At 54.5% G+C, this 26,527-nt stretch overlaps 1 protein-coding gene and 1 long non-coding RNA gene across 7 annotated transcripts in view; one reads left to right on the forward strand and one right to left on the reverse strand.

Moving 5' to 3' along the window:
• NADK (NAD kinase) lies at window positions 1-24,685 on the reverse strand. Of its 6 annotated transcripts, none has more exons than XM_054236825.2 (13): window positions 24,217-24,393; window positions 16,158-16,275; window positions 12,858-13,076; window positions 10,386-10,469; window positions 5,849-5,978; window positions 5,066-5,171; window positions 4,861-4,946; window positions 4,018-4,120; window positions 3,215-3,369; window positions 2,987-3,086; window positions 2,755-2,912; window positions 2,265-2,347; window positions 1-1,655 (listed from the first exon to the last, which is right to left on the reverse strand). In XM_054236825.2, the coding sequence occupies exons 3-13, from the start codon at window positions 13,034-13,036 to the stop codon at window positions 1,487-1,489; spliced, it is 1,353 nt and encodes a 450-aa protein (XP_054092800.1). In that variant the 5' UTR covers window positions 13,037-13,076; window positions 16,158-16,275; window positions 24,217-24,393; the 3' UTR covers window positions 1-1,486. The 6 variants fall into 6 exon arrangements, with proteins under 6 accessions (XP_054092800.1, XP_054092799.1, XP_035163260.1 ...); XM_054236824.2 differs by lacking the exon at window positions 16,158-16,275 and adding an exon at window positions 16,490-16,609; XM_035307369.3 differs by lacking the exons at window positions 16,158-16,275; window positions 24,217-24,393 and adding an exon at window positions 24,647-24,685.
• LOC118155315 (uncharacterized) overlaps window positions 23,637-26,527 on the forward strand; it is a 7,152-nt gene continuing 4,261 nt past the window's right edge. Inside the window, exons 1-2 of the long non-coding RNA XR_013519717.1 lie at window positions 23,637-23,730; window positions 25,415-25,511. This is a non-coding gene — a long non-coding RNA (uncharacterized LOC118155315). The remainder of the gene's footprint in view (window positions 23,731-25,414; window positions 25,512-26,527) is intronic.

The following is a 26,527-nucleotide window of genomic DNA, read 5'->3' on the forward strand; positions in this document are numbered from 1 at the left end:
TTAATATGAAACATTAAAATTTACTTAAAAAAAACCAAAGTTTTCTAGATCATTCCCACCTCAGGCTGCTTTAGAGCTCAGTTCATGCCTTTTGTTCAGATGAGTGACTGGAATTCCAAAAACGGCTGTCTTATGCTGGGCGCTGGTCCCTCTCTCCTAAGCCCGTGGCTGGGCGGGCGGGGGCTTCACCTGTGCTCAGGGTCATGGCTGACTTACAGCCAGGCCCACTGCCCAGAATCACACTCGGGGGTTTTGGACGTTCAAGTTTGTAGATGTTGAGGTGCCCAGATGGGGGTGACCAGGGCAGACACGTGCGTTGAGAATGTGCCTGCGCTGGGCCAGGCGGCTGTGGGCAGCACCTCTCCAAAGTTCCTGTTCTTACAATCCAGCAGACGAGCAGGCACTGAAAAAACAGACGCCTGGGCAGCAGTAACCAGGACCCCAGGCCCTGACCACGGCCTCCACACACCTGTGCCCATTGCGCCCGTGGAAGACATGGGCACTGGGGTACGCAGCGCCCACATGCAGGCTGGAGGCTCATGGGAGAGGCAGGAGGAAAATCAGTGTGATGAGTCCTTCTCGAAATTCTCATTACAGTTGCAAAACAAAAGGGATCACGATCACCAGCCCAGAAACCCCCATCTCCCAGACTGTCAGGATCGCGCTGAACAGAATGGTCCCCGAATGGTCCCCGAGGACGGTGTCTTGCAGAACAGGAGCGTAAACATTTAACAGCAGGACAACTCACTTCCCCTCGAAATCTTCACAAAAGTGTGTACAAGAAAATATGTACATGAGCACTTCAGAAAGTTTCAAACAGCCTCTAAAAAATATGTACAGGATTTAAACCACCTCCCTGGGAGCGGAAGCTCCGTTGAGGAAGGCGTGGGTCACCGGAGACGCCAGCCCCTCCCGCTGTGGGTCCCAGACTCAGGGCTGGCCTCCAGTGGGAAGAGCGAGGGAAGCATCCAGCCCTCTCCAGAAACTGAGCAGAACAAAACTGCCTTGCCAGCCCAGCAAGCCCATGCTTTCAATGGCGCCTTGCTTGGGGAGGAGGCTCAGGGCTTTGCAGCTGAGGAAGGCTTTTGGGCGAGACACTGTCAACATGGAAGGACAGGTCGAGTCACTCCGGCCCCTCTGAATTTCAGCTGACTGATCTGGTGTGGAATTACAGCAGCTGGAGGCCACGCTCCGGGGACCCACGGGGGTGAGGGGGGAAAGGGGGTAGGGAGTCAGCGGGACAAAAGAGCTCCCAGCCCATTTCTCACTTTGCTTCTTTAGAAATGCAAAAAAAGTCAGATTTAAAATGTTAAAAAACAGCTGATCTGGACACAAGGCAGACCCAGGTTCTAACCCAGCTACAGAAAGGAAGTGGTCGTGGTTTAGACAGAGGTGTTCATAGACACACACAGATTGGTCTGTCCCCAGAGGGTGCATGGAGGGCAGAAAAAGACAGTGAAGGATTCGGGCCTGGAGGAGCCTCAACCTAGCCCTCCTCCTCCTCCTCCTCTTCTTCCTCCTCCTCCTCCTCAAAGTGGGCTTGCTTCTTTCGGACGTTCCAGTGCAGACACTGGGCGAGGCTCTCAAACCAGTCGCTCACGGGGTCCCGCACGCAGATGGAGGGGAGCGGGTAGCATGAGGTAGTGATGCTGATGCTGAGGCAGAGAGGCAAGCCTGAGCCAGGGCTTCCAGGAGGGCTCCCCCACCAGACCCTCCCCGCCAACACCCTCCCTCCCCAGGGGCTACCCCCCAGACCCTCCCCAGGAGCTCCCAGCGAAGCCAAGACCCTCCCTCCCCAGGGGCTCCCCGCCAAGACCCTCCCTCCCCAGGGGCTCTCCACCAACACCCACCCTCCCCAGGGGCTCCCCACCAACACCCACCCTCCCCAGGAATGGCTGTCTCTGTCCCTCCCCAAGGTAGGCTTTAGGGGTGCCCCATGGGTGCTGGGAATAACCACCCCAGGTCCTGGAGGGGGATGGTGCAGGAAGTTGACAGACTGCCACGGGGCCCTTAGGGGTGAGGTCCCAGGAGGAGGGGCAGGCAGCTGTGCCAGAGGGGATGCCCTCGGGCCTCTGCATGTGCCCCTGTGTGAACCACTGCCCCTGCCATGGGTACCCCAACTGTAATGCTCCGAGGCCCGAGACTCAAACCCTCTCGTGCGCTAGGGGACAAACTGTGCCCCCAGGCCAACCCCAAGAGGGTGGGCACTGCCTGGCCTGGGGAGGAGGTTGGCCACCGGTGCCCAGCCAGCCTGTAGCCCACACCTGTCTCCGTGGCGGATCTCTTGTCTCTTCCGTCCGTCAAAGGACACCCATGCCGTGTTCCTTGCTTCAGGTGACAGCATGATCTGAGGGTCAAGCAGGGAGAGGTGTGAGCACCCAGCTGTGGGGAGGATGCTTCTTGGTGCCCACCCCTGGGTGCTCGGCCAAGGCTGAAGGTCGGGCAGCAGCGACCTTGCCTTTTGAACGGCTGCCTGCATGTCCAATAGGTGCCGGCCCAGCTCCGCGCCGTCAGAGGCCAGCGATGGCGGGAAGCCCCTTCAGACCCAGGCCCCAGGCACCTTGGTGGACAGAGCTTGGGCCCCAAGCAAGGCAGGGCTTGCATCTGAGGGGGCAAGGGACGGCCCCACGATGCTAAGTCCGCGTCTGAGGCTGGAGCCAGCGCGGCAGGGCCAGGGGGCTAGGTCCCGGCTTTGCGTTGCACGGGGTCAAATGACTCACAAACTGGAAAAGGAGGAGCGTCGCTGGCTCTGACCTTCAGCTCGACCCCTGCGGGGACCACGATGGGCCGGAAGGACAGCGAGTGGGGGCAGATGGGCGTGATCATGATGGCCGGCACGTTGGGGTGGATCATGGAGGCCCCGGCTGCAGCCGCATACGCCGTGCTGCCCGTCGGGGTGGACACGATCACTCCTGACAGGGACAGGCGCAGGCGTCACTCCCGCCCGAGGACGCTCGGGGCCCCAGGACAGCGCAGCGGGCCTTACCGTCGCCCTGCACTGTGGTGATGAGGTGTCCGTCCAGGTAGACGTCCACGTTAGACAGGTAGGAGGAGGGGCCTCTGTCGATCACCACCTCATTCAGGACCTGGAGGGCAGCAGCATGGCACACTCAGGGTGGGGGCGCCTGTGTACCTCATAGACACCCCCTCACCCAGGCTCTCCAGAAGGTCCCCCCACCCGGGGCCCTTGTTGAGGCCAGGGCCACCCACCCACCTGGTACTGCATGGCCTGCTTCTCAACATCCATGTCCAGACTCACAGTCCGCGAGCCGTTCTCACCCAGCCCGTTGTGCACGGCCGTCTTCTTTCCCCGGAGCTCCTTCACCACCCTGACCTTCAGCCGGCTCCGGAGGACAACAGCTGCGTTCCCTGAGGTCCGGCAGGGTCAGAGGGCATGCATCTGTCAGGGAGGCTAGCGGGGTCAGGGGGCCCAGCCCAGGGAGGCCAGCAGGGTGAGGGGCTGTTTCTTCTCCTAAGTTGACACTGCTGTGCCTTTTTTTTTTTGACACAGTCTCACTGTCACCAGGCTGGAGTGTGGTGGCGGCTCACTGCAACCTCCACCTCCCAGGTTCAAGCAATTCCCCTACCTCAGCCTCCCAAGCAGCTGGGACTGCAGGCGCACATCACCACGCCCGGCTAAGTTCTGTATTTTAGTAGAGATGGGGTTTCACCTTGTTGGACAGGATGGTCTCAATCTCTTGATCTCGTGATCCACCCACCTCAGCCTCCCACAGTGCTGGGATTACAGGCATGAGCCACTGTGCCCGGTCAACACTTGCGTGCCTTCACAGAGTGAGAACCTGCTCACTTCTAGCCAACAGACACGGCAGCTTGAACTCGTGATCTGTTGAAACTTCTCAGTGTTAGTAAAAAAGGTTTGATCCACTTGATTTAGAAATCCCTGAATCTGGAAACCTTTAAGTGTTGCCCTATGCGTCATTAAATAAAAACAACCCACCCACCAAGCGAGATGGCATGATCAGAGCTGCTGATGGGTTCCAGAACATTCCAACTCACCCTCTATCACCTGAGTAACTTGGGACTGAAAGTTCTCAAAGCTGAACGGGGTCAGGAAGCCCAGGGAGCCCAGGTGGAAGGCCATGACCGGAGGCACACTGCCCTGTGAGTCAGCGGAGAGGCACTCAGCGCCCGCACACCCAGCTTGCCACCAGCACCTCAGGAGGAACCCAGCTCTGGGGACAGCACCCCGACCCTCTGCAGGAGGAGCTGGCCATGTGGACAGAGTGGAGGGGGATATCCCAAGCCAGGGTGGGCAGGGCTGGCAGGGCCACCAGGGCCGAAGTTGGTGGGGGGAGCTGGTGAGAAAAGCAGCAGGCAGAGCAGACCCTGGGGCATGGAGGGTGGGGAGGTGGCGGGGGTGGGTGGGAGGCAGCCTCAGGGTCAGAGCCTTAAGTCCCACAGGTGCTAATGAGGAGGAGGGGAGGGCGGGCCATGGGTACTTCCAAATGGCACCAACAAGCAGTGGGCCAAGGGCAGAGCCAGGGTCCCCCACACAGGGTGGCCCTGCAACCCTGGGGAGAGCCATGCAGCTGAGAAACCAGGAAGAGGAGCTCCAGGGAGGCCCGGAGGGGATGGGTCAGCATGTGAGGGCTATTCCCTGGCACCCGCTGCCCTGCACCCCTCACTTGTCCCAGGCGGGATCTGGCCACCCTCAGCTGTAGGGCTGCGTCCACATTGCCCCTGGCCCCGCCGACGCACCCCACCGTGCTAGGCCGCTCTAGGCAACTGCTCTCGCGTCAAGCTATGGGAGTGAAAGCAGTGAAGCCATGCGCTGCGGGCCCCTCTTCACACGACACCTTGACTAGAACCTGGTGCACGCCAGAAACGCCAACGCCTCACCTGAAAGAGTGAGGAAGCGTACAGCAGTGTCCCGTCTCCCCCCAGGCAGATGATGAAGTCTATCCGATTGGAAATGTCATCATAATCTGGGAAACACAAAACCCAGGTGTAACATGGTGGTCCCTCCCTGGCGCAGTGCCAGAAGCTTCCATCAGGGCGGGGAACCGTGCCACAGAAGCTGAGGACAGAGCTGCCGACAGCGCACCTTCTCGGAAGGTGCAGAACTTCTTCTTCACTGCCCCAAAGCTTTCATCGCTGGCGATGGCAGGGTCTTCTAGCACTTTCTTTTCCACATACACGATCATGTTGTTCTGTAAGCAAAGCGCCCACCTGCTCATTCCACGCGCAGACCCTGCCCTCCCGCTGGGAGGTTCCTGACTTACGGGCGCTGGCATAAGTCAGGAACCAGAGACCTGGCACCATGGCCTGCATACCTGCTCCTCCCAAGCTCACACCGAAACGTAAGTGCCAACGTGCTGGGATTAAGATGCGAGACCTTTACGGGACAGCTGGGTGGACGAGGCTCCCCTCTCAGGAATCTACTAAGCTGTGACTTTAGGAGTAGGCTTCCCAGCTCTGGCCCCCACCCCACAACGCCTGCTCCTCTGCAAAGAAGACACGGCAGGAAGGCCTCTCAGGAACTAACGCTGTTATACACTGTGGTTTCAGGAGTGGGCTTCCCGGCTCTGGTCTCGCTCTTCTGCCCTCGCCAGATGTGGCCCCTTGATCTTGGACTTCCTGGCCTCCAGGGCTGTGAGCCCCCTGGGTCACTGTTGGCCTCCCAGTCTGGCGCTTGTCACAGCAGCCCACACAAACCCAGATACCTGGGCAGACCCCATTAGGTCCCAGATCCAGACAAGCAGCTGTTTCCCAGGAGCTGAGATGGTTCCCATGGTCTCATGGGTGGTGATGGGGACGGAGGCCCCCCAACTCCGTGTGCACCCCAGGACCCCTCTCCCTCCAGGCCCCTCCCCCACAACCCGCGTGCCTCCATGAGGTATGTGCAGAGCTCCTTGAACGGCTGCAGCAGGCTGGCATCTCTCATCTTCTTGATGACAAGGACGCTCTTTGGAGCCTTGTTCCATGTCAGCCGTTGGCTTGCGGGGTCCTGAATGTGCCTTGGGGAGAAAGAGTTCACACAGGCAGTGATTTCCCCCTTGCAAAGAAGGTGCAGGACTTAGAAAAGAAAAAAAATCCTTAAAAAGGTGTTTCAACTCCCAAGGAAATGCACTCAATGGCACCCCCGGCCACCTGGTGCTGGAGCCTGGCCACAGAGACAGGTCGAGGTCAGCAGGGTCCAGAGTGACCGTCTCTCAGCTGCTTGGCCCATCGAATGCAGGCTCAGGCCCACACGCCCTGCCCGGGCATCATGATGACCCACCTGCTCGCACTGCTGCCCTTTACAACCCCCAGCTGCCTGCCTGCCTGGCTGCGCAGTCACAGTATCGGGGTGGAAGCGACCACAGAAGCCCACGGCTGGGCCATTCTTTGCTTGGTGCCCTCCTCATGCCCCCGAGAAAACCCAAACCAGCTGATATGGAGACTCTGCCCCTAGAATCCCCTGCATGTGGCCCCAGGTGAGACCCAGGACCCTCAAGGGCAGGCTTCCTGCCCTGTACGCAGCTAACTACACGCCTGTATGAATGGACTTTAACCTCACTTACTCTCACAGCTTAAAAGTCTGTGGCGGCCCTCACATGGCTGCCTGTGCTGTGCTGGCTCCGACCTGACCACTATGCTTGGTGTTTCTGCACAGGCAGGGCCCGCCCCGGTGGGATTCCCATTACCGTATTAGTCATAGAAAACACCCCAGCCCAGCCCAGAACTGGGAACATACACCAAGGAGCCCGCTCCTGTTCCCAGAAGCCCAGGGAGGGTGCGGCGCGGACAGCCGTTGGTCAGCGGTCACTGCCCATCCTCGGCCCCACAGGGCAAGTTCTTACACCAGAGCACCAGCCGGCTAGTTCAAGTTCCCCAATCGAGAAAGCCGCTGCCCGCCATGCCTCTTCCCGGCAGCGACTTCTCCAAGAGAGTGACTGTCCCACTAACAACCTCCAGAACCACAACACAAACACCGACAGGGCCACAGACAACAGCCCATCTCTCCTGACCTTTGGAAGCTGGTCAGCACTCACTCACCCTCTGCAGGCACTCCTGGGGGTTGCAAGGTCACTCATGCCATCCCCTATGAGCTTAGCGCCTGCCCCGGGTCACACACATGGCACAAGAGGTGGCCCCTGCCTCCTGGGAGCCGGCCGGTGTGTCCACAGCATCTGGGCCACACTTGGCAAACACGCGGCCTCTCCAGTGGCATGCTCCTGACAGCGCTCACACTAGAGCCCTAAGTTCTGCATACTCAAAACTGGAAGCAAAATGCAGCTGTGACCTGACTTGGTAAAGTTGCTGTAAAAGCAACTAAGTCAAAAGAGCTTCCCAAACTTTAAAAAAAAAATCAAACAAAACAAAACATAGTTTCCTCATTGGTCACGTGGTAAACAAAACATAGTTTCCTCATTGGTCACGTGGTCCTCTTGCCTAATCCCTACTGAAAAAAAGTCCTCAGAATCACGTTTAGCAGCAGAGGCCACACTTCAGCTCCCTGGTCCTAACTGAGTCGGGTGGGACCGAGCCCTCTGTCCCTGTGTCCTTAGACCTCCTGGCCAAGCCTCCAGCCTCTTCCCAGCCCTTTGCCAGCCCCGCTCAGCCCTGCGGAACCAGCTCTGCCCCAGGGAAGGCGTCCTCAGGCCATGGTCAGGTGGAAGGGCGTTCACGCCCAGCCCTTGTGACACTCTGCTTGGCTCCAGCCCCCCGAGGGTGTGCAGGTGGCTCCGAGTCCTCTGGCCGGGTCAGGCAGCACAGCCCCACCCTGCACATGGTTCACCCTGCTCTCTTGCCTTCGGTCACCACTGACCCGGCGGCCCAGCCGAGCCCAGCCAGAGCCACTGGAAGCAGCATCCTGCACAGGCCTAGGCACACACCCCTGTGTGACCACAAACCAGCACCTCAACTTCCTCCTGGGTCACGGGCAAAGCGGGACACCCAACCCTTGCAGGCACACATGGCTGTGGATATTGGATGTGGACAGCGGGGGGTGGCATGAAGCTAGCATGGCCACAGCCTGGCAAGCTCTCAGACTGCGTCACCCATGGGTGGTCCACACACAAACACAGGCACTCACACACCTCCACAACACACGCCCCCCTCCATGCCACACGCCCTCTGCCACACGCACCCCCACCACATGCGCCCCTCCACACGACAAGCCCTCTGCCATAAGCTCCCCCCACCACATGTGCCCCTGCCACATGCAACCTCTGCCACACGCTCCCTCCACACACGTGCCCCTCCATGCCACAAGCCCTCCACCACACACGTCCCCCGCCACACATGCCCGCCAGTTCCTGACAGTAAAACAGGGGCAAGCCTCGCCAGCCCCAGAGGGTCCTGCTCTGGACTGTCAGGGGACACCACAGGCTCAAATTCGTGCAAAGCCCTGCCCTCCACTGCAGCTTTGGGACACTGATGTGAGTGTGCCCCCAGGTTACGATCCCAGACAGAGCCCAAGGGGGCCTCGCTCCCCCAGGAGCCGATAAAGCTGCGTGCCTCTCAGCGCTGCTGGGCTGTCTGGCCTTGAGCAGCTAGGGGACCACCCAGTGCCTCCTGGTCTGAGGGCTGAGGCAGAATGTGCCCCTTCAGCGGCCCTGGCCGGGCCCTAGTGACTGACGGCTGATGAAGGCAGTGGCCGAGATGCGAGTGACCAAGGACCAGGAAGTGCAGGGACGGCACCGGGCAGCAGGGGAGAGGCCTGGTGGCCGCCAGGGACAAAGTAAGCGCAGGACGGCAGGACAGCAGAGCACTCTGGGTCACCCACGTGGCTGCTGTGTAGGGAAGGGAGGGTGAGACCACAGCAGGTGGTCCTGACCATCTGCCATGGTCATTTCCGCCTGCCACCGTCACTGAGGAGCCAGGCAGGTCAGTGGCTGTCGGCCGTGAAGGACATCAGTGTGTGCAGGTGGGTTGATGGTCAGGACCCACACAGCAGAGGTGGCCAGGTAACAGTGCAGGGGAGCTGCTTGTGTATTTTACTGTCAAAGTACAGACGGACTGGATGGGGGGAAGCAAAGGGGTCAGGCCCTGCCTGGGGCATTTGGCAGCAGTGAAGAGTCATAGACGCTCCTCGCCAGAGTGACTTCCGCCCTAAGGGGCTGCCCTAAGCATCTGGAGGCGGCAAGGCCGACCACCTTCGTGCCTAGGACTCACGCACCGCCATGCTCACAGTGTAAAGAGCAGCTCCTCGGATGACTCAGAGGTAGCAGCACAGGTGCCGTGTGCTTTGAGTGACAGCCAAGGAGGCTACAGAACAGGCTCCGCCAGACCTGACCTTCAGTGACAGTCCAGGGCTGGGGCCTCATTCCCCGGTGTGTCACTAGCTTCCACAGCCCAGGCGCCTGCCTGTCAACGAAGGGCAGTGCAGTGGCTGCCCCACTTCACAGGGCCACATTGCGCTTTCTGGCAAGTCGCCCAGCAGCCCTCGAGCAGCAGCACCAGGCCCTTCCGCATGGTCCTCCCGTGCAGAAAGTGGTGTCCACGACTCCCTGAGGGAGGAGGCAGAGGCCTGAGAGCCCGTCGCCTCAGCCCCTCAAGTGCTGGGTTACAGGCATGAGCCACTGCACCCAGCCAATTTTTCTATTTTTTGTAGAGATAGGCTTTCACCATGTTGCCCTGGCTGGTCTCAAACTCGTGGGCCCAAGTGATCTGCTGCCTCAGCCTCCCACAGTACTGGGTATACAGGTTTGAGCCACTGTGCCCCGCCAGGATTCTAATTCTTTACATAAAAACCACAGATGTCAGGTTGATCACTGTTGTGTTTTTCCCATAAGAGTCTATGCTGGGCCTTTACGCAAAACCATCAGACAGCAGCAACATAGCCCACCCCTAGACTGCTTACTCTTAGAAACAAAAAAGCAGCCCCGAGTGTCTTATGTTGACAGCCACTGATGCCACCTGCCCATGTGACCCGGTCTCCAGGCTGCCTGCTGTCTATGTTCTCAAAGCCATCAGAGAAGCCATGGCTGGGGAGCTCTCACTCAGATTCCTGCACTAAGGGGGTTCAGGACAATGCCCATGTGGCTTTTTGTTCAAATGACCTAAAACATGTACTTCTCACGTGAAGCACAAGAATCTGCCTCAACACAGCGATCCCACAACTCTGCACACATCCCAACGACTCCCACCCACTCGTGGCCCCGGCACTCACACGAAAGTCTGGGCTCTCCCCTCCCAAGGACCCCCGCCAGGCCCTGGCACTCACACGATGGTCTGGGCTCTCCCCTCCCAAGGAAACCCCCCGGGACCCGGCACTCACATGATGGTCTGGGCTCTCCCATCCCAAGCACCCCTGCCCCGGGCCCCGGCACTCACACGAAGGTCTGGGCTCTCCCCTCCCAAGGACCCCCTGGGCCACAGCACTCACATGATGGTCTGGGCTCTCCCCTCCCAAGGACCCGCCAGGCCCCGGCACTCACATGATGGTCTGCGGGTTCTGCAGCACGCAGGCCTTTGGTCCAAAAGTGGTCACCGGGCATGGCCCATGGAGAGAGCGCGTCCTCCTATAGGGAGGACAGTGTCAGAGCCGCCAGGGCCTGAAACCAGACACACAGGGACAGCGACAGATACAGAGGATGGTACATGCTAAGGCATACATGCAACTCTAATGACGCCAACTCCATGTGCCCAGCAGCCACACAGTAGCCCTGGAAAGTTCTGCCCGGGTCTGTGGCTGCACTGGAGCGGCACCAGCAAGGAGCACGCACACTGACGCGCCCCTCAGATCATGACCCAAGCCGGGGAGACAGCCCAAGCATGGGAAATGCCACCTGTGGTGTCTCCCCAAGACCACTCTCTAGGCCTGCAACTGGGACTCAAAACCTTAGACTGCATTTCTAAAGAGTCAAGATTACAATCCTAGCAAAGTGCTGAGATTGCAGACGTAGCTGCTGGGGCCAGTCAGGAAACATGTGCTTTGCAGAAGTCACTGAGGTGTGAGGGGACCTCCCTCTGGGCTCTGCTCGTCTCAGGAGGCAAACAGGCGAGGGCTTGGGTATCTGCACGGTGACGCAGGGCTGGTCATGAGGGAGGCCCAGTCATGAGCGTGGCCTTGGGCGGCCCAGCCCTCTCAGCCCCTCGTGTCGGGCAGGTGGCTCACGCCTGTAATCCCAGCACTCTGGGAGGCTGAGGCGGGCGTATCAGGAGGTCAGGAGTTGGAGACCAGCCTGGCTAACATGGTGAAACCTCATCTCTACTAAAATTACAAAAATTAACCAGGTACGGTGGTGGGCACCTGTAGTCCCAGCTACTTGTGAGGCTGAGGCAGGAGCATCACTTGAACCCAGGAGGGGGACATTGCAGTGAGCTAAGATCACACTCCAGCCTGGGCAACAGGCAGAAACTCCGTCTCAAAAAAAAAACAAGTACATTACCAAGTAAGAACTTTACCTGCTTAGGAACTTAAAAGATGATTGGGGAAAACTGTTTTTCTAAGTGGGCATTGGGATTTAATGTCTGCTTCCCAAGGACAGGCTGTGCTTGGGCATATCTGCCACTTCCTCTCCCATCTCACCCTGAAGGCACCTGTCACTCATGACGGAGGCGGCCTCTGACCCATGGCTGCTGTCATCAGGTTCAGAGTGAAACAGAAGTGGTGTGTTATGCCAAAGAACCCACAGGAGAAAAAGCAAAAGTGATTCTGTCAAGAGCGAGCAGTCACTGCGCCAGGGTGGCCTGGAGGTAGAGATGATGCACCACGCAGACGGCGAGCATCTGAGCACTGAGTGATGCAGCACCCGCAGGGTGACATCAGCCACAGCCTCACACCTCAGTGACTTCTGCAAGCAGTGACTCTGCAGACAGAAAACTTGGTAGCAGCCTGTTTCCCATTGCTGCTGCCAAGCGAGAGGCGCTGCAGGCTCTCCCATCTCATTGGGAAAGACCACGCACCTTCTGAGGCTCCTTTCACCGAAAAGTACCGCTTGTATTTGATACTCGTGATCCTTGTGGGAGACACAGCACTGGCTCTGGCCAGCTTCCCCCTGAAACTCACATTTACTGTCACCAGAACCGAGAGCAACATCCCCGGGCACCATCATGTTACGCTTGTCCTGCGAAGCCTGGGGTGCTGTTGCTCAAGCGGTGTTGTGCAAGAGCGGGCGCTGTGGGCGCTGTGGGCACAGGAGGGAGCCGCTTGCCCGACAGGAGGGGCTGGGAGGGCTGGGCTGCCCAAGGTCACGCTCATGACTCGGCCTCCCTCATGACCAGCCCTGCGTCACCGTGCAGACGCCCAAGCCTTTGCCTGTTCACCTCCCAAGACGAGCAGAACCCAGAGGGAGGTCCCCTCACACCCCAGTGACTTCTGTAGTGCAAATGTTTCCTGGCCAGGCATGGTGGCTCACGCCTGCAATCCTAGCACTTCAGGAGGCTGAGTCAAGTGGATCACCTGAGGTCGGGAGTTGAAGATCAGCCTGGCCAACATGGTGAAACCCTGTTGCTACAAAAAATACAAAAATTAGCCAGGCATGAGGGTGGGTGCCTGTAATCCCAGTTACTCAGGAGGCTGAGGTGGGAGAATGGCTTGAACCCGGGAGATGGAGGCTACAGTGAGCTAGAATTGGGCCATTGCACTCCAGCCTGGGTGAGAGAGCGAGACTCTGTCTCAAAAAATAAAAAAAAACAAGTTTCCTCTCCGAGTTTGCTTCAGTCTGACACCAAGGGTCGGTGTGGGCTCCAGCTAGATGGTTCCGTGCTGATACAGACAGATAAAGAAGTACGCTGACGCCCTGTGCCTGTGCTGATGTCCACGGGCCACACGCCTCCCTCACCAGGCACGGCTTCACCTGGGCAAGGACCAGCCCCACCACCGGATGCCTTGACAGACTGCTCAGGAGAAGACTATGAAATCAGAGAGATGAGAAGAGAAGAGGAAGCAGCCCTCCTGGCTGTACCTGAACTCCCTGGTGCTCCCCAGGGCGGGCGAGGCGGACAGGCTACGAGACTTGGCACGGCCCCGGATGGGGTGGCTGTAACTCCAGGTCTCGTCGCCGTGGCAGGCCAAGCAGCCGTACGCAGCTGCGCTGGGACTCAACTCCTTATTCACGGTCATACTTTCCTGTTCCATTTCCATAGTCGGGAAATGAGAACTTCGGCCAGAAAAACACCGATGCCTTAATTCAATAAAATAAATAACGTCAGCAAAGTAAATTTACACACATGTATGTTTCATTTCATCAAGGGGAAAAAATGGTTGAGGTCTAGTTTACCACAGTACTTTGAAAATACACTGTCTCCATCCCAGAGATATTTAAATTCTACTTCTGGTCCGGGCCGGGTGCGGTGGCTGATGCCTGTAATCCCAGTACTTTGGGAAGCAGAGGTGGGCAGACAACCTAAGGCCAGGAGTCTAAGACCAGCCTACACTGACCAATGTGGTGAAACCCCGTCTCTACTAAAAATACAAAAATTAGCTGGGCATGGTGGCAGATGCCTGTACTCTCAACTACTCAGGAGGCTGAGGCAGGAGAATCACCTGAACCTGGGAGACTGAGGCTGCAGTGAGCTGAGATCACACCACTGCATTCTAGCCTGGGCAACTGGAGCAAAACTTTGTTTCAAAAAAAATTTTTTTTTAATAATGTTAAAAAAAAATTGTTTGCTGAGTGGTGGCTTATGCCTATAATTCAAGCACTTTGGAAGGCTGAGGAGGGTGGATCACCTGAGGTCAGGAGTTCAAGACCAGCGTGGCCAACATGGGGAAACCATGTCTCTACTACTACTAAAAAAAATATACAAAACTTAGCTGGGCATGGTGACAGGCACCTGTAATCCCAGTTACTTGGGAGGCTGAGGCAGGAGAACCGCTTGAACCCAGGAGGCAGAGGTTGCAGTGAGCTGAGATCGTGCCACTGCATTCCAGCCTGGGCGACAGAGTGAGACTCCATCTCAAAACAAAAAATTGTTTAAAAAAAGAACAAAATAGAAAGTCACACTGTGTGGCCAGGTGTGGTGGCTCACGTCTGCAATGCCAGCACTTCAGCAGGCTGGGGAGACAGGATCACTTGAGGCCAGGAGTTCAAGACAAGCCTGGGCAACAGAGAACTCTTCTCTACCAAAAAAAAGTTAGCCAGGCACAGTGGCCCATGAGGAAGACCCTGTCTTTAGAAAAGAAAGACAGACACTTTCTTGTAAACAACATGGCACATTAATAAGAGAGAAAAAGTGTGCAATTTCAAATACCTTAGTCCGGAAAAGCTGATAAATCAATAAAATGGAACCAGCAGATATACTGTGAACTCCAGGCCCTGCAAACAGAGTCTGCATCATAAACTCAGTGCCAACAAAATATTTACCAAATTGACCAATATTAACCCTCAAAAAGAACTAGTGAGGATAGAAAACCTCTTTTTTTTTCAGACAGGATCCCACCTTAGCCTCCCAAGTGCTGGGACTACGGGCGTGTAGCACCACGTCCAGCTACTGTTTTTTTCTTTGGTAGAGACAGGGTCTTGCTATGTGGCCCAGGCTGGCCTCCATTCCTGGCCTCCAGTGATCCTCTCACTTCAGCCTCCCAACACAGTGGGAGGACTACAGGCATCAGATACCGTGCCTGGCCTAGAACCTCATCTTTCTTTTTTGAGATGGAGTATGCTCTTGTAACCCAGGCTAGAGCAATGGCATGGCAACCTCTGCCTTCCAGGTTCAAGCGACTGTCCTGCCTCAGCCTCCCTAGAAGCCGGGACTACAGGCGTGTGCCACCACGCCCAGCTAATTTTTTTGTAATTTTAGTAGATAACGGGTTTCACCATGTTGGCCAGGTTGGTCTCGAACTCCTGACCTCAAATGATCCTCCCGCCTGGGTCTCCAAAGTGCTGGGATTACAGGCTTGAGCCACCACGCCCAGCCCAGAACCTCATCTTAGGATCACAATACAATAAAAGCAGGAACAGATAAAAGTTGAAACAAAGAAAAGCCCTGAACCACTTGGAAGCTTTTCAACTTTCTCTTTACCAATTCAGATCAAAATGAAGGTCAGACCCACACCTGGAACACCCAGAAGGTGAAAGTGACATAAACATGGAGCCAGGGGCCGTTCAGTCCCATCAAAGCTGGAGACGACAGAAATCACTCAGTAGAGCCAAACCCATGTAATAAAGCCAAATATACCATCTCATTCAAGATGACGAATCTCAGTAAACTCAGGATAAGGTGGACTCTGGCATTAAAAATGAAAAATGTGGCACTATGGACTGAATGTGTCCTCCCCAAATTTATTTATTTTTTCTTTTGAGACGGAGTCTCGCTTTGTCACCCAGGCAGGAGTGCAGTGACCCAATCTCAGCTCACTGCAACCTCTGCCTCCTTGGGTTCAAGCGATTCTCCTGCCTCAGCCTCCCAAGTAGCTGGGATTACAGGCGTCGGCCACCATGCCCGGCTAATTTTTGTGTTTTTAGCAGAGATGGGGTTTCACCACCTTGGCTAGGATGGTCTTGAAGTCCTGACCTTAAGATCCGCCCGCCTCGGCCTCCCAAAGTGTTGGGATTACAGGCATGAGCCATCGAGCCTGGCCGTACAAATCTATTTTTTATTTTTATTTTGTAGAGATAGGGTCTCTGTGTTACCTCGGCCTCCCAAAGTGCTTGGATTACAGGTGTGAGCCACTGCACCCAGCAATCCCCCCAAATTCCTACGCTGAAGCCCTAACTTCCAGTGTGCTGAATATGGAGGTGGGCCTCTAAGAAAGCAGTTAAATGAGGTCAGCCAGGTGCGGTGGCTCACACCTGCGATCCCAACACTTTGGGAGGCTGAGGTGGGCAGACCATCTGAGGTCAGGAGATTTGAGACCAGTCTGGCTAACATGGTGAAACCCCATCTCTACCAAAAATACAACAATTAGCCAGGAATGGTGGCAGGTGCCTGTAATCCCAGCTACTTGGGAGGCTGAGGCAGGAGAAATGCTTGAACTTGGGAGCTTGCAGTGAGCTGAGATTGCACGATTGCACTCCAGCCTGGGTGACAAGAGTGAAACTCCATCTCAAAAAAAACAAATTTGAGGTTGTAAGTGTGGGGTCTGATCAGATCAAATTAGCATTGTGGCCGGGTGCGGTGGCTCATGCCTATAATCCCAGCACTTTGGGAGGCCGAGGCGGATGGATCAACTGAGGTCAGGAGTTCAAGACCAGCCTGACTAACACTGTGAAACCCCATCTGTACTAGAAATACAAAAATTAGTTGGGTGTAGTAGCAAGCACCTGTAATCCGAGCTACTCAGGAGGCTGAGGCAGGAGAATCACTTGTACCCAGGAGGCAGAGGTTGCAGTAAGCTGAAATCACGCCACCACACTCCAGCCTGGGTAACACAGCGAGACCCTGTTTCAAAAATAAATAAAATTAATTAATTTTTTTAAAAATTAGCATCCTTATAAGAAGAGATACCAGACTAGGCATCGTATCTCATTCCTGTAATCCCATGGCTTTGGGAGGCTGAAGTAAGAGGATCACTTGAGGCCAAGGGTTCAGAAACAGCCTGGGCAATATAGCAAGATTCTAAAACAAAAACAAAAATAGTTGGACACAGTGGTACCTGCCTATAGTCCCAGCTACTTGAAGACTGCGGCCAGAGGATCATTTGAGCCCAGGAGTTTGAGGTTGCAGTGAACTGTGATTGGCCGCTGCACTCCAGCCTAGGCAATAGAGAACCTGTCTAAAAAAAAAAAGACACCAGAGAGCTTTCTCTGCACCCGTTCACACCCCACTGAGCACAACAGTGAAGCCCTGTGAGGACGCATAAGGTGGCCTCTGCAGTGAGGAGGGCCTCATGAAGAACCAAATCAGCTGGTCCTTGACCTTGACCTCAAGTCCAAACTCAGCCTCCAGAAGGGAAAGAACACACATTTCTGTTGTCTGTCCCGCCGCCCCATGCCTGTGGTACTTGGTTACAGCAGCTCAAATATAACGAGGATGTTCGAGAGGATGGCCAGGTGGGCAGGAGGAAGGTTCAGGAACTACAGACAAGAGTGCGGGCCAACGCCAAGGTCAAAGTCAAGGAGTTCTCTGAATACCCAAAAAGCTGTGGTTCACTCTGGCTGCTTTCCACAATCACCTTGGGTTCTTCAAAAAACACTTAACTCCTACATGCTCTCCAGATTGAATGAATTGGAACCTGAAGGTACAACCCAGGCAGTGGTACTTTGAAGAGCTCCCGGAGTATTCTAATGTTTAGCCAAAACGGATAGCACTGCCCCAGTGGGTCAGTATCTTCCTAGCTTAAGACAAACCAGGCTGGGCGCAGTGGGGCTCACACCTGTAATCCCAGCACTTTGGGAGGCTGAAGTGGGCGGGTCACTTGAAGTCAGGAATTTGAGACCAGCCTGGCCAACATGATGAAACCGTGTGTCTACCAAAAATACAAAAATTAGCTGGGCATGGTGGTGCATGCCTGTAATTCCAGCTGCTGGAGAGGCTGAGGCATGAGAATTGCTTGAACCTGGGAGGCAGAGGTTGCAGTGAGCTGAGATCATGCCACTGCACTCCAGCCTGGCCAACAGAGCAAGACTCCATCAAAAAGAAAAAAAAAAAGATACATCAATGTTTTATTCAAATACATGAAAAATTTAGCCAGGCAGAGCGGTGCACACCTGTAAGTAATCCCAGCACTTTGGGAGGCTGAGGTGGATTGATCATTTGAGGTCAGGAGTTCAAGACCAGCATGACCAACACGATGAAACCCCGTCTCTACTAAAAATACAAAAAAATAGGCCGGCCGCGGTGGCTCAAGCCTGTAATCCCAGCCCTTTGGGAGGCCGAGGTGGGTGGATCACGAGGTCAAGAGATCAAGACCATCCTGGTCAACATGGTGAAACCCCGTCTCTACTAAAAATACAAAAAATTAGCTGGGCATGGTGGCGCGTGCCTATAATTCCAGCTATTCAGGAGGCTGAAGCAGGAAAATTGCCTGAACCAGGAGGCGGAGGTTGCGGTGAGCCGAGATCGCGCCATTGCACTGCAGCCTGGGTAACAAGAGCGAAACTCCGTCTCAAAAAAAAAAAAAAAATTAGCCTAGTGTGGTGGTGGGTGCCTGCAGTCGCAGCTACTCAGGAGGCTGAGGGAGAACTGCTTGAACCCAGGAGGCTGAGGCTGCAGTGAGCCAAGACCGCACCACTGCACTCCAGCCTGGATGACAGAGTGAGACCCCGTTTAAAAAAGAAAATCAGGCCGGGCGTGGTGGCTCACGCCTGTAATCTTAGCACTTTGGGAGGCCGAGGCAAGCGGATCACAAGGTCAAGAGATTGAGACCATCCTGGCCAACACAGCGAAACTGTCTCTACTAAAAATACAAAAAAATTAGCCGGGCATGATGGCACGTGCCTGTGGTCCCAGCTACTCAGGAGGCTGAAGCAGAAGAATCGCTTAAACCCAGGAGGCAGAGGTTGCAGTGAGCCGAGATTGCGCCACTACACTCCAGCCTGGTGACAGAGCAAGACTCCATCTCAAAAAAAAAGAAAAAAAATCAAATACATGAAAAATTCAATGAAAACCAGAACCTACAAAAACATGTCTGGTATAATTACTTTTATTTAAAACTCTACTAGAGGGCACAGCCAGTGCAATAATATAAGAAAAAATAAAAAGTACAGTGACAGAAAAGGCTTGGCATAGAATGTGGGCCTGTTAAAACAAGAAAATGAGCAAGTGAGGCTGTACTTGTAGAAGGCATTTCTGTGCAGAAAATCATAAGCTATAAAGAAGTAACTACCAAATAAGTGAGTTTTTAGCAAGGTTTCAGGAGGCAAATTCAATATACAAAAATAAATTGTATTTCTACATACTAGCAATGGACAATAAGAAATTGAGATTTAAAAATATAATTTGGCTGGGTACAGTGGCTACACCTGTAATCCCAGCACTTTGGGAGGCGGAGGTGGGTAGATCACCTGAGGTCAAGGGTTCGAAACCAGCCTGGCTAATATGGCGAAACCCCGTTTCTACTAAAAGTATAAACATTAGCCAGGCACGGTGGCATGTGCCTGTAATCTCAACTACTCGAGGCTGAGGGAAGAGAATCACTTGAACCCAGGAGGCGGAGGTTTCGGTGAGCTGAGATTGTGCCACTGCACTCCAGCCTGGGCGACAGAGCGAGACTGTCTCAAAAAAATAAAAATAAAATAAATAGAATAAAATTTCTGGTCAGGCAGAATGCCTCAAGCCTGTAATCCCAGCACTGTGTGAGGCCGAGGCAGGTGGATCACCTGAGGTCAAGAGTTCGTGCCTAGCCTCACTAACACGATGAAACCCCTTCTCTACCAAAAATACAAAATTAGCCCGGCATGGTGGCACACGATTCTAATTCCAGCTACTTGAAAGGCTGACGCAGGAGAATCACTTGAACCTAAGAGATGGAGGTTGCAGTGAGCTGAGATTATACCACTGCATTCCAGCCTTGGTAACAATAGCGAACCTTCATCTTAAAACACACCCACACACACACACACACACACACAAAATTCATAGCATTACAAATGTAAAATATGTAGGGATACATTTGGCAAAAGATATAAGAACTGCATACTGAAAACTACAATCTATTGCTGATAGAGATGAAAGGAACTCTAAATAAATGGAGAGACATACCATGTTCATGGATTGGAGGACTAAATATTAGGATCTTAGTTCTCATCAAATTGATCTGCAAATGTTACCTAAACCCAACCATCAAAATCCTAGCAGGCTTTTCTAAAGGAAAGGACAAGCTGATAAAATTCACATGAATATTTTTCTAGACTAGCTAAAAATACTTTCAAAAAGAACAAACATGGAGGGCTAACACTACTGAGTTAATGACCTGTTGTAAAACTATAGGAACTGGACAGTGTGTTATACCAAGACTGACATATAGATCAAGGAAACAGAACAGACAGCCCAGAGTAGATGCCACAGACCCCCGCACACACGTAGTCCATGAATTTCTGACAGAGGTTCTGAGGTGATTTAACAGGGAGAGGATAATCTTTTCACCCAATAGTTCTAGAACAACTGGACAGCCATGTCTAAAGGAATAAAGCCCAACCACATCCTCATACTAAACACAAACATTAACTCAAAATGGATTATAGACCTAAAAGAAAGAACCAAAACTATAAAACTCTATAGAAGAAAGCATTGGACATTTTTTTCTTTTCTTTTTTTGTCTCTTTTTGTAAGACAGAGTCTCCCCCGTTGCTCAGGCTGCAGTATAGTGGTGTGATCTTGGCTCACTGCAACCTCCACCTTCCAGGTTCAAGCGATTCTCCTGCCTCAGCCTCCTGAGTAGCTGAGATTACAGCACCCACCACCATGCAAGGCTACTTTTTGTATTTTTATTAGAGATGGGGTTTTTGCCCTGTTAGCCAGGCTGTTATCAAACTCCTGACCTCAGGTGATCCACCCGCCTCAGCCTCCCAAAGTGGTGGGATTACAGGCATGAGCCACTGCACCCATCCTAGAAGTTCTGTTCATATTTACTTGCAAAGATTAATTTGATGACTAAGCAGCAAACTAATTTATAAAACAATATTAAATATTAAAACCAACTTAAAAAAATTATCTTCCCAGCCACTCAGGAGGCTGATGCAGGAGAACTGCTTGAACTCAGGAGGCAGAGGTTGCAGTGAGATCGTGCCACTGCACTCCAGCCTGGCAACAGAGGAAGACTCCATGAAAAAACAAACAAACAGAACCCTCTATATTAGGAAGTTTTATTAAAAAAAAGTACTATGGGCCGGGTGTGGTGGCTCACGCCTGTAATCCCAGCACTTTGGGAGGCTGAGGCAGGCAGATCACAAGGTCAAGAGATCCAGACCATCCTGGCCAACATGGTACAACCCTATCCCCACTAAAAATACAAAAATTAGCTGGGCATGGTGGCCTGCCCTTGTAGTCCCAGCTGCTTGGGAGGCTGAGTCAGGAGAGTTGCTTGAACCCAGGAGTCAGAGGTTGCAGTGAGCCGAGATCATGCCACTGCACTCCGGCCTGGCAACAGAGGGAAACTCCGCCTCAAAAAAAAAAAAAAAAGAAAGAAAGAAAGAAAAAAGTGGCAAGGAAAACATTAAGATGCCAATAAACACATGTGCAAAGGACATAACAAGAGTCATCCACACAAAGACAAACATAAAACACAGGAGCTCCCATGTGAGACCCTGATCAGTATTTGCTGAAACACTGAATGGAAAATGTATTTCATGACAGAAATGGGGACACATTCAGCCTCAGTTAACCCTGAGTTGGAAAAAACGTACTGCCCATTGAATTACCCACCTCGTCTCCCCCCAGTAAATAATGCCCAGGGCTGGCACGCACACTGGCAGTACACACACTGAGAAAGACTTTCCAGAAAGTGCTATGGCCATGTGACCACAGGGCTTGACCCTGTGACCTCATTAAACCTAAGCAGCTTATAGGTCTGAAGGGGGCTTTCTTTAGAGGTGGCTCCACCTCAGGAGCAGATGAGAAAAAGGAGGGTCTGTACAGTTCTGAAGGGTGAGGCAAGGAGTCACGCCACCGTTTCAGGTGCACAAAGTGTACGTGGCATCCTCACATACCACCTGTCTCACTTTTGCTTTTTCTCTGAACACTTTCCACCAACTGTCTGAAGAACACAAATACTTCTTTTTATTAACTTACTTATTCCCATGTATTAACCTTAGGACTTTGGCAACGTGGGCCAGGAGAGATTGCAAAGGATGAGCCACCAGCACAGAGAGTAGAAATGAAATCTGGGGTTACGAGCTAAAGCCTTACTGACACCCACTTGTCCAGAACGGCTGAAGCTGGATGGTGACTGTCAACAGGTCCAGACTGACTATGAGTGGAGCTGCCGGGGGAGGCCCTGCACCTTCCTGCCAGGACACAAACCACCACCTGCCTCTCAATTCTCCAAGTCAGACCTACGTTTTCTCAAGTGTGAAGCTCAGTAAGATCAAACAGATTGTTTTTTGTTTTCATCACAAGCGCCACTTTCCCCCTATTCATTCGCCACCTCCACTCCACAAGGACTACTCTTGACTGGGCCAGCTGTCCCGGAGATCCTCACTGAGAATTTATGACTCAAACAGGATTTTGTGCTAGCCTGCAAACCTGACTTCTTACAGTAGTTGTTTCAAGGGGAAAATGCTGTTTTGGGACCACACAGCAAGCTGCCAACTGACTTGAGCAACATACACCCACCTCTGAGTTCAAAAAAAAAAAAAAGAAAGACTGTTCGTACTTTGGGAAGCGGAGGCAGGAGGATTTCTTGAGGCCAGGAGTTTGAGACCAGCCTGGACAGCACAGTGAGACTCTATCTTTACAAAAAATTGTACCTATCAGCTAAGTGTGGTGGCACAGGGTTGTAATTCCAGGAACTCAGGGGGCTGAGGTGGGAACCTCAGCTGAGCCCAGGAATTTGCGGTCACAGGGAGCTATAATCATGCCACTATACACACACCTGGGGGACAGAGTGAGGCCCCGTTTCTAACACACACACAAACCTCTGGAGGGGACACCTCCTAATGATGACACTGTTGTCCCGGCTACTGCAGTGGCACCTGTGATCCCCTCACATTGCTTAGAACCAATGTGCTAACACCATGAAGGGGCTGCAAAGTCACAGTGAAGACCCTGCAGAGAACAAACAGGCCATACACAGAAGTTCCAAGGGGACAGAAGACGTCCAGAGGCTTGGGGGAACAATGTGCAGGAATAAGCACTTCAAGGGAGTTATCTAACAAGATGTGAAAGTAACTTACTTCTTTTATTTTTGAGAAGGAGTTTCGCTCTCGTTACCCAGACTGGAGTGCAGTTACCCAGACTGGAGTGCAACGGCACAATCTCGGCTCACTGCAACCTCTGCCTCCTGGGTTCAAGCAATTCTCCTGCCTCAGCCTCCCTAGTAGCTGGGACTACAGGTGTGCACCACCATGCCCAGCTATTTTTTGTATTTTTAGTAGAGACGGGATTTCACCTCATTGGCCAGGATGGTCTCGATTTCTTGACCTCGTGATCCACCAACCTCAGCCTCCCAAGTGCTGGGATTATAGGCGTGAGCCACCGCGCTCGGCCTGAAAGTAACTTACTTCTCAGACAAGGTGGCAGAAGGAGAAAAAAAAAAATCCTACGGCCGGGCGTGGTGACTCACGTCTGTAATCGCAGCACTTTGGGAGGCTGAGGCTGGCAGATTGCAAGGTGAAGGGATCCATACCATCCTGGCCAACATGGTGAAACCCCATCTCTACTAAAAATGCAAAAATTTGCTGGGCGTTGTGGTGGGCACCTATAGTCCCAGCTGCTTGGGAGGCTGAAGCAGGAGAATCGTTTGAACCCGGGAGGTGGAGTTTGCAGTGAGCCGAGATCACACCACTGCACTCCAGCCTGGGCGACGGAGGAGACTCCGTCTCAAAAAAGCAGAAACAAAACAAAACAAAACAAAACAAAACCTTACTTATTAAGGCAAACATGTTAGTTTCAGGCCAACTAAGGTCAAAGAGACATGGAACAAATGAAGAGTTCTGAAATGTATTCCCACCAAGAGCCAAGAAAAATGAAGTTTTGAATGTACAACTTAAGCGTGTTCCAAAACAAGAAAGGAAAAATAACTTGTTACTCTGAATCGAAGCTCAAAGGAATCCCATTGCTTGGGGAGGAGGAAAGGGAGGGTGGGGGTGGTCCTTGGCCTGGGAAGGAAAACTCCACTAGGCCTTCAGAGCTGGGCGCGCCCTATTCCCACAATTAAGAAGAAAACGACCTAGCGCTCAAGGCCGGCACTGACACCTGGGCTGTAGGAACATCATCACAGACTACTGGAATTTTCTGGCAAGTATTGGGCGCTGAATCAAAGAAGTGTTTTTAGAGAATTCCATGCCGATCCTGCTGTATAGAATCCTTTATTCACTACTTCCCCACTAGGTTTGGGCCCCTCTAAGTTTTCACGAGTCAAAGACCCCTCCTGCTCACTGAAACCACCCGCGGAAGCCCGGACACCGAGGGCCTAGTGGCCCACGCAGAGGTGACCGAGCGAGCGCGGGCCGGGCCCGGCGGCCCCACCTTCCCCGCCCCGGAGCGCAAGCCGGACAGCGGCCTTCCTCAGACCCGTCCCCCAGGCCGAGCCTCGCCCTGGGCCGTGCTGGCGCCCAGTTCCGGGCGGAGCGGCGGCCGGTCCGCGCGTCCGCGGCGTCCCCCGCAGGGCAGGTGGGCAGGGCCGGACCGGTGTCTCCCCGCCTGGCCGCACGCTCCCCAGCAGCGATGACCCCAGGCGGCGGGCGACCCCGGGCGGACGGCAGGCCGGGGCCGCTCACTCACCGTTCGTTGCCGCAAGCGCCTGCGGCGGGGACGTCTACATGCCGGACCGAGCCCGCAGGCCCCGCTGCCGCCAGCCGTCGCTACCTGACCCTCGGCCTCCAGGCCGCCTGCTGCCCCATGGCCGCCCGGACCCCGGCGCCAGCGCTGCCGAGCAGCAATGCGCCGCGGCCACCCACTGCGCATGCGCACTCGCCACGCAGGCGCCCCGCCGCGTCGCTGCGCACGTGGGCCGCCCAGCGGAGCTGCAGTGTCCGACGGGCGCCGAGACGTCCCGCGCGGGGCTGGGGACGACGGCCGAGGCGGGGAAGAGGCTGACGGTGCGGACGAGGGGCGGCCCGGGAGTGGAGGCGGGCAGCGGGAGAGGGGCGCGCCTCCGTGATGCGAGTAGCCAGCGGTCGGCGCCCCAAGCAGGGCTCCGGTCCCCACTCACCTGCCGCGTCTGGAGCGCGCCTCCCGTACCGCCCGCCAGGTCTACGCTTCGGCACACCCGGCCTTTTGACCCCAGCTTCTGCCCGGCGTCCCGCCCCCACTCACCGCCACTGCGGGCGGGACCTCCTGAACCACGTGGGCCGGCTCAGGGGAGCGCTGGTGCCCAGCGAGAGGCGGCCCCGCCCGCTGCTGATTCCCTAATTACCGGGCTGTGACGCGGGCGGACCGTGCGGGATTCGGGAACCGAAACCTGGCGGAGCAGCTGCGGCGGCGCTGCGCTCCCTCGGGGCTGTCCTGCGCTTTGGGGAACCGCGCTTGGCCTCACACCCACCTCCAGCGCCCAAGTGCGCCTTGCCCGCTCACCGCGGCCCCAGGGCTCTGCGCCTGGGATCCCAAGGCTGGCAGTGGAGGGAGGACCTAGTGGTCCGGGCCTCCTCGAGGGGGACAGGGGGCGGTGTTTTGCGCACCCCACAGGCTGGACGACCCGGGAAGTTGGAGGCCGCGGCCAAAGCCACAGGAGCTGTCTTCGGAGTGTTTGTTGGAACTGCGGGCCCCACCCAACCCGCACTCGCTAAACTGGTGGCTGCTCACCACTAGCGCCTTCAGGCCTCAGATGTCCCAACAATGTGCCTTGTGCGCAGTTCTCAGCCCTTGGGTAACTGTCGAGTAAACTGGCAGTGCATGCACGAGCAGCTGCTGTAACCTGCTGGCGCCCCAATGCCAGCCACTGTTTTGTTTTTCTGAGATAGGCTCTGATTCTGTCGCCCAGGTCAGAGTCCAGTGACAGGATCACGGCTCACTGCAGCCTTGACCTCCCAGATGGAAGCCATCCTCCCTCCTCAGCTTCGGAGTAGCTGGGACTACAGGTGGGTGCGGCCACACTCGGCAGATATATATATATATATATATATATATATATATATATATATATATAATTTTTTTTTTTTTTTTGGTGGAGATGAGGTTTTGCCATTTTGCCCTGGCTGGGTCTCAAACTCCACCCGCCTCAGCCTCCCAAAATATTAGGATTACAAGTGTAAGCCACTGCACCTGGCCCAGACATTGTTTTCTGAGGTTCCTTCTCTGTCTGTACTTCCTGTGTGGATCACCTGGCCAGGGCTCAGCATGGACCTGAGTCCTCTGCAGGCCTTCCCCAAACCCGCATACCTGCTATGGTCGGGCTGCGTCCAGTCAGGACTCCGGGGGCCCGGTACCCAGAGTCCAGGAACACCGACTGGCCGAGTCTTTCTGGAACACACAGCTCTCCAGTCCAGGACCTCAGTAAAGTGCAGGGCACCAAGGGCTACTGGAAAAGGAAGCAATGGCTGTGGGAACTTGAGGGGATTTCTTAAGCTCTGTAATTCCTCCTGGGGTTATTTTGCAAACCCAACTGTTTTGAAGTGACCACCAGCCACACCCACAGAAGTGCCAGTGAGCTGCCCGGTTTTTTTCCTGGTGGGATAGTAAGATTAATTAGCATAATAACGCTTGAGCTGAGTTTTTGGATATGACCATTAGCATAATAATGCTTGATGTATATGGATCACAAACAAGCCAGGCACTGGGCCAGCCCTCCATAGAATCTTCTAGAGTGTAAGCAGTCGCCTGCTTCTGCAACGCCTCCAGTGACTCTTGTAGGCCCAGGTCACACAGCAAGCCGCCTTCGTGTGTCCCACTATGTAGGGAGCTCCAGCAGCTGCCCCCGTCTGTAATATGGAGGCCCTTTGTCTACCCTGGGCCTGGGGACTGCCTCCGGAGAGAAAACAAAACCAGGGCTGTGGCTTCCTTCAGCTGACATCATTGTGCAATTTCTCAGGGCAGGCCCCAGATGTACCTTGAAGATTCAGGGGCCAAGATCTCACACCCACACCTCACCCTAGGT

The sequence above is a fragment of the Callithrix jacchus genome, chromosome 7 (assembly GCF_049354715.1).
Source record: "Callithrix jacchus isolate 240 chromosome 7, calJac240_pri, whole genome shotgun sequence".
NCBI classification, from domain to species: Eukaryota; Metazoa; Chordata; class Mammalia; order Primates; family Cebidae; genus Callithrix; species Callithrix jacchus.

Coding starts and splice junctions, on each gene's coding strand:
- NADK (XM_035307369.3), bottom strand. CDS start 13,036: ATGGAAATGGAACAGGAAAGTATGACCGTGAATAAGGAGTTGAGTCCC. Junction 4,947..5,065: donor GTTCTGCACCTTCCGAGAAG/GTGCGCTGTCGG, acceptor TGTGTTTCCCAG/ATTATGATGACATTTCCAAT. Junction 2,913..2,986: donor CACCACAGTGCAGGGCGACG/GTAAGGCCCGCT, acceptor TGTCCCTGTCAG/GAGTGATCGTGTCCACCCCG.